General features: G+C 59.1%; 1 protein-coding gene across 1 annotated transcript; it reads right to left on the reverse strand.

Annotated features, from left to right (window-relative positions):
* Window positions 1-6,357: 6,357 nt before the first annotated feature.
* Window positions 6,358-7,223, reverse strand: LOC100127535 (AN17). The gene has a single exon (NM_001112790.2). The coding sequence runs from the start codon at window positions 7,213-7,215 to the stop codon at window positions 6,601-6,603; it is 615 nt and encodes a 204-aa protein (NP_001106261.2). The 5' UTR covers window positions 7,216-7,223; the 3' UTR covers window positions 6,358-6,600.
* Between the last annotated feature and the right edge of the window lie 356 nt (window positions 7,224-7,579).

A 7,579-nucleotide genomic window follows, 5' to 3' on the forward strand; every position in this document is an offset into this window, starting at 1 on the left:
CAAGCTAGCACCTGCTCCTGTTTTCATCAGCGACCCATCGAAGTACATGGTCCAAAGCTCGGCTTGCATTGGAGCTGTCGGCAGTTGGGTGTCGACCCATTCAGCCAGGAAGTCCGCCAAGGCTTGAGATTTTATGGCCTTCTGAGGAGCGAATGGAATTGTTTCGCCCATGAGTTCCACTGCCCACTTTGCTATCCTACCCGAGGCCTCTCGGCACTGGATGATCTCCCCCAGGGGGAAGGATGACACCACAGTCACCGGATGAGACTCGAAGTAGTGTCGCAACTTTCGCCGTGTCAGAATTACTGCGTATAGTAGCTTCTGAATTTGTGGGTAGCGGATCTTGGTCTCGGATAGCACCTCGCTGATGAAGTAGACCGGCCTCTGGACGAGCAGTGCGTGCCCTTCTTCTAGTCTCTCGACTACGATCGCGGCGCTGACCACCTGAGTGGTTGCGGCTACGTAGATCAAGAGGGCTTCTCCCGCAGCAGGGGGCACCAAGATGGGTGCATTGGTAAGGAGTGCCTTAAGGTTTCCGAGGGCTTCCTCGGCCTCGGGGGTCCAAGTGAAGCGCTTGGCCTTCCTTAAGAGGCGGTACAAGGGCAATCCTTTCTCGCCGAGGTGCGAGATGAAGCGGCTCAGAGCCGCAAGGCATCCCATGACCCTTTGTACTCCTTTCAAATATTTGATAGGCCCCATGTTGGTGATGGCCGCGATTTTCTCCGGGTTGGCCTCGATGCCCCGCTCGAAGACGATGAACCCCAGGAGCATGCCTCGGGGGACTCCAAAGACACACTTCTCGGGATTGAGTTTCACGCCTTTCGCTCTCAGACACTTGAATGTCGTTTCAAGGTCAGAGAGGAGGTCGGAGGCCTTCTTTGTCTTGACAATGATGTCATCGACGTAAGCCTCGACCGTCCGGCCGATGTGCTCTCCGAACACGTGGTTCATGCACCTTTGGTATGTCGCACCTGCATTCCTCAAGCCAAATGGCATAGCAGTATAACAACACATGCCAAAAGGTGTGATGAAAGAAGTCGTGAGCTGGTCGGACTCTTTCATCTTGATTTGATGATAACCTGAATAGGCGTCGAGGAATGACAGGGTTTCGCACCCAGCAGTGGAGTCCACAATTTGATCGATGCGAGGCAGAGGGTAGGGAACCTTTGGACATGCTTTATTCAACCCGGTGTAGTCGACGCACATCCTCCATTTCCCACCTTTCTTTTTCACAAGCACAGGGTTAGCTAACCATTCAGGATGGAATACCTCTTTGATGAACCCTGCGGCCATTAGCTTGTGGATCTCCTCGCCTATGGCTCTGCGCTTTTCTTCGTCGAAACGACGCAGATGCTGCTTCACGGGTCAGGCACCGGCTTGGATGTCCAGTGAGTGCTCGGCGACATCCCTCGGTATGCCAGGCATGTCCGAGGGACTCCACGCAAAAACTTCGGCGTTTGCGCGGAGGAAGTCGACGAGCACTGCTTCCTATTTGAAGTCGAGCTCGGAGCCGATCTGGACCTTCTTGTCGGTGTTATTGCTGGGGTCGAGAGGGACGGACTTAACCGCCTGAGCCGATTCGAAGTTGTCGGCATGGCGCTTCGCATCGGGCACCTCCTTGGAGAGGCACTCTAGGTCGACGATGAGGGCTTCAGACTCGGCGATGGCCTCGGCGTACTCCACACATTCCACGTCGCATTCGTACGCGTGGCGGTACGTGGATCCGACAACGATGACCCCGTTGGGGCCTGGCATCTTGAGCTTGAGGTACATGTAGTTGGGGACGGCCATGAACTTGGCGTAGCACGGCCTTCCCAACACCGCGTGGTAGGTCCCTCGGAACCCGACCACCTCGAACGTGAGGTTTTCTTTTCGGAAGTTGGAGGGAGTTTCGAAGCAGACGGGCAAATCGAGTTGCCCAAGGGGCAGGACGCGCTTTCCGGGGACGATCCCGTGAAAGGGCACCGCACCGGCTCGGATCGTGGACAGATAGATCTCCAAGAGACCAAGGGTCTCGGCGTAGATGATGTTGAGGCTGATGCCCCCGTCCATGAGGACCTTGGTGAGCCTAGTGTTGCCGATGACAGGATCGACAACGAGCGGGTACCTTCTTGGGATCGGCACGCAGTTGGGGTGGTCGCCTTGGTCGAAGGTGATGGGCATGTCGGACCAGTCTAGGTAGACTGGCGCCGCCACCTTCACCGAGCAGACCTCCCGGCGCTCCTGCTTGCGTTGTCGAGCCGAGGAGTTCGCCACTTGCCCACCGTAGATCATGAAGCAGCCGTGGACCTCGGTGAACTCCTCTTCCTTGTCGCCCTCTTTCTTGTTGTTGTCTTGGCCTTTGCCATCTCCCGCCGGGGGCCCGGCCTTATGGAAGTAGCGCTGAAGCATGACGCATTCCTCAAGGGTGTGCTTGACGGGACGCTGGTGATAGGGGCACGACTCCTTGAGCATCTTGTCGAATAGGTTGGCCCCTTCGGGAGGCTTCCGAGGGCTCGGCAGCAGCGACAAGATTCGCGTTAGCGGTGTCGCGCTTTGCTTGCGCCTTCTTCTTGGCCTTCTTTTTCGTGCCCCGCTGGGCGGATGCCTCGGGGACGTCTTCCTGCTGCCTTCCCTGAGGCTGCTTGTCCTTCCGGAAGATGGCCTCGACCGCCTCCTGACCAGAGGCGAACTTGGTGGCGATGTCCATCAATTCGCTAGCCTTGGTGGGGGTCTTGCGCCCTAGTTTGCTCACTAGGTCGTGGCAAGTGGTGCCGGCGAGGAACGCCCTGATAACATCCGAGTCGGTGATGTTGGGCAGCTCGATGCGCTACTTCGAAAACCGTCGGATGTACTCTCGCAGGGATTCCCCTGGCTGCTGGCGGTAGCTTCGGAGAACCCATGAGTTCCCAGGGCGCATGTATGTGCCCTGGAAATTTCCAGCGAAGGCCTTGACCAGGTCGTCCCAGTTGGAAATCTGCGCGGGAGGCAGATGCTCCAGCCAGGCCCGGGCGGCGTCGGAGAGGAACAGGGGGAGGTTGCAGATGATGAGATTGTCGTCGTCCGTTCCTCCTAGCTAGCATGCTAGCCGGTAGTCCGCAAGCCACAACTCCGGCCTTGTTTTCCCCGAGTACTTGGCGATGGTAGTCGGGGCCCGGAACCGGGTCAGGAACGGCGCCCGTCGTATGGCCCGGCTGAAGGCTTACGGACCTGGCGGTTCGGGCGAGGGACTCCGATCCTCCTCACTGTCGTAGCATCCTCCGCGCCTGGGATGGTAGCCTCGGCGCACCCTCTCGTCGAGGCGGGCTCGACGGTCGCGGCGGTGGTGCTCGTCGCCGGGGCGATCTAGGGCCGCAGGCACCCCGTCCCGCGCGTGCCTGGTGCGGACCGAGGCTTCCCGCATGAGTCGGGAAGTCATTGCGCGATGCTCTGAGGGGCACCCTTGCCTTCGGGAGGCAGAGCTCTTGGCCCGTCGAACCGCGACATCCTCTAGGAGATTCTTGAGTTCTCCCTGGATACGTCGCCCCTCGGTGGTGGATGGCTCCGGCATTGCTCGGAGTAGTATTGCCGCTGCAGCTAGATTCTGGCCGACCCCGCTGGAGGCCGGGGGCAGCCTTGCCCTGGCATCGTCAACGATTCGGCGTTGGACGTCCCGGGCCTGATGACGCGCTTCTCCAGCGAGTGCTCGGCCTGCCCACTCCTGCTCGATGTTTTGCTGGAGCTGCACAAGTTGCCCTGCTTCCTCGTCGAGCTTGGCCTGCATCTCGCGGATTTGCTCGAGTTGTGTGTCCTGACCCCCCGCAGGGACTGGGACCACAGCTAGCTCCCGCAGGATGTCAACGCGAGGCGCAGGCCCAAGGGGATCGTCATCCTTCGGCATACCAAGGTGGTTGCCTTCGTCGTGACCCCCTAGATCGACGTGGAAACATTCGCGACTTGGGCCACAACCCTCGTCGCCAAGGCTATGGCCGTCATCGGAGCAATCGGAGAGGCAGTAGTCACATGCGGTCATGAAGTCTCGCATGGCACTGGGATTACTGAGCCCGGAGAAATCCCAACCGGAGTCGGGACCGTCATCTTCCTCGGAACCCGGGGGCCCGTAGGTTGAGACGGCCGTCAGTCGGTCCCAGGTTGACCACATATGGTACCCCGGAAGGTTAGGATATGCCTTTACGAAAGCGCTCACCGAAGCGGGGTCGCTTGGTGGATCGAAACTAAATCTAAAAGGCACAGGGTGGGAAACGGACGGTACCTCTTGATCGATGGACGGTGGCGAAGTCGCGTCGGGGACGGAATGCACCGTCATCTCAGGTACAAGGTTGACGTCCAGCAAGTCCTTCGCGAGAGTGCTGGCGTCATCAATCCGCTTGGGGTTGGCATGTTGCGAGGAAGCGACGCCCATCGTTGTCTCAGGCGTGAGGACAACGCCCGACATGTCCCCCGCTGGGGTGTCGGTGTCGTCGACTCGCTCTAGAGCGACAACCGACGAGGTGCTGCCTCCTGCCTGGCCACAGTTGCCCCGCCTCCTCCTCCTGCGGCGAGGAGGATGGCGAGGCAAACCCGGATGCTGCTCTTCCGCCACGGGGGGAAGACGTCGTCGAGTTCGCCGCCGCCGGGCGAGCTGACGGCCGTCCTTGTCGCTGTCGCGCTGCGGGGGGAGGAGTACCATGTCGTAGCTGCCGTCGAGGGACATGAACTCAAGACTCCCAAAGCGGAGCAGCGTCCCGGGCTGAAGAGGTTGCTGGAGACTACCCATCTGGAACTCAACGGGAAGGTGTTCGTTAACACGTAGCAGGCCCCTACCTAGCGCGCCAACTATCGGCGTCTCGGACCCCGGGGGACCCTCAACCGGGCCGACCAGTGAATTTATCGTCGTGTGCCCCTGTCCAGAATGGTTGGCGCAAGATGGAACACAAGGGGAAATGTATTATCTCGCGCCGGGGGGTGCTCGTAGTAGGGGTTACAAGCGTCGCGAGAGAGGGAGAGAGCCTGTTCGTTCGCCCGTTTCCTCGCGCGACCCCCCCCCTTCGGGAGAGGGTCTAGATGTACAATGGAGGGTGTAGCTATGCGCTAACGTGTCCGGCAGAGGAGTGCCTGAGCCCTGTGTACATGCCAACATGGCTGCCGGAGAAGTGCTTGAGCCTTGTGTACGAGATAACGTGGTCGTCGGAGGAGCGCCTGAGCCTTGTAGAAGCACAACTGGCGGTGCGGCTGGGATCCTGCTGATGTCTCCTTGCTTCCGTAGGGGGCTGAGAACCACCGACGTCATGGGCGCACGCGGGGAACCATCATCACCCGTTTACCGGGGCGAGCCAGATGGGACGCCGGTCTTGTTCCCTCGTAGCCTGAGCTAGCTTAGGGGTAGGGTAATGATGTATCCCCTGTGGCGCGGTCGGTCCGAGCCCAAGGTCGGGCGAAGCGGAGGCTTCTCCTGAGGCCGAGACCGGGGTCGGGCGAGGACGCGATTCCTTCTGAGGCTGATGTTGAGGGAGAGCCCTGGGGTCGGGCGAGGCGGAGACCTCCTCCCGAGGCCGAGGCCTAAGGCCGGGCGAGGCGGAGCTTCCTGTTGCGCCCGAGGCTCAACTCGGTCGTTGTCAGCCTTACCCCGGGGCTGGCACAACAGTCGGAGCGGGGCGAGCAGCGCTGTTTTCCTGTCAGATCGGTCAGTGAAGGGGCGAAGTGACTGCGGTCACTTCGACTTTGCCGACTGAGGCGCGCGTATCAGGATAAGGTGTCAGGCGATCATCGCATTGAATGCGCCTGCGATATGGTCGGTTGGTAAGGCGAGTTGGCCAAGGTTTCTTCTCGACGAAGCCTACCGAGCTGGGCTTCGGGCGAGCCGAGGGTACGCCCACCGCCTGAGGTAGCCCTCGGGCGAGGCGTGAATTCGTCCGGGAATACTGTTCCCGCCCGAGGCCGGGCTCGGGCGAGGCGAGATTGCGTCCTTTGGTAGACGAGGTCTTGTCTTGAACCGTGCTCATCAGTCCTTGCAGTTTGTGCTGAGGGTGGTTACCAGCCGTGTTTAGGAGCGTTGGGGGTACCCCTAATTACGGTACCCGACAATAACCAAACAGGGTGAGACTAAACTTTAGTCTCTGGACAAATCAAACAGACCCTAAGAGTATTTTTAAGTTAGTGGGAGGGGTAAAGAATTTTTATATTATATTAAAGACTAGTTTTGGAGTCCAAAATCGGAGAGTATTATAGAGGTTAAAACCTTCTTTTTATTTAATTTTAAATAAGACACTTCGGGTTTTTTGCATCTCAAACTAGCCCATAGTGTGGCAATATGAATTACCACTGAAAAAAAAGTAAAACAGAGTATATCCAACAACATACGCAACAGAACGTAGGACAATCATCCAAGATGATGGCGTGGAAAAAAAAAACTCCCGTAGTATATTGAACGCAAATTTGTCTGTCTTCACATCTGCCTTAAAAACCAGTATTGATGGAACATTTCAATGTCCAGTTTCTGTATTTCAGATTCTTAGCCTGAAAATGCATTTATACATCAACCAAAGAACATATGAAATACGTTCGCTGCATCCATCTCGAGGAACAGTTTCTTTCGCTGTGGTGACCTGGCTGCAACGTGACAGTATGGCAAATTGGCAAGCCTCAGAAGATCTTGAGGCTCCGGATGGACGCCGGCAGCGCCCAGCCGCCGCTCCCTTCCTTCCGCGCGCCGCGGCCGCACTCCCCGCTGGCCCTCCTCGCCGCCGCGGCAGCTCCTGGTGCGCTGGCGGCGCAGTCGTGGTCGGCCGGGAACCTGTGCTTGAGGCACACCTTCCGGCCGCAGCCCTTGCAGTCCTGGGTGTTGGAGAAGGTGAGCTGCTCCCTGCACCGCCGCGCGGGGCACCGGGGCTTGCGCTTCTTGCCCGGGTCGCAGCGCCGCGACCGCACGTGCGCCTCCAGGATCTCCCGCTCGCCCTGCCCCGGAACCAGCCTCTCGATGGCGTCGCCGCAGTCCGGGCAGACGACGACGGTGCGGCCCTGGTCCGCCGCCTTGGCGCAGCCGTGGTCCCCGTAGGTCCGGTGCGCGGCGCAGAAGACCTTGCCGCAGCCGTCGCAGTCGAAGGGCAGGAAGTCGAGCTGGTTGCAGTCCGGCTTGTCGCAGTGCGCGCCCAGGTTAGGGAACGCCTCCGTGCCCCGCCGCGCCATCGGTCGCCGCCCCTCTACCTCTTTTCTGCTGCGTCCGCGGTTTATTGGGTTGTTAGCGATTGATTGGGTCATTGGGTGATGAGCGAGCGACGAGAGGACGAGCGTACATTTATAGACTTGGGCTGGCCGGCTGTGGGTGTCGCTGTTGCCGACGCGAAAGAAGAACCGTTTTGCCTTCCTTTCTTTGGCGGCAAGAAGAAGGCGGGTTCCGAGTCCGGAGTCCGGACAGGTCATCGGCGCATCGCGGGCGTCGTTGCTGGCGTCACCTTCTGGATTGGCCGGGCCTCCTCTGGTGGAGGCGACTTTTCTTAGCTGGGGGCGGTTTTATTCTGGAGGCGAGCGTCCGCGTTGTTAGTCGTCTTGGTGGGTCATTGTGTCAGCGTCTCAGGCTTTTCAAGTAGTTTGCGCAGCTATTACTTGGAGAAAGTGGATTTTT

Source organism: Zea mays, chromosome 2 (assembly GCF_902167145.1).
Source record: "Zea mays cultivar B73 chromosome 2, Zm-B73-REFERENCE-NAM-5.0, whole genome shotgun sequence".
In the NCBI taxonomy this organism is placed as follows: domain Eukaryota; kingdom Viridiplantae; phylum Streptophyta; class Magnoliopsida; order Poales; family Poaceae; genus Zea; species Zea mays.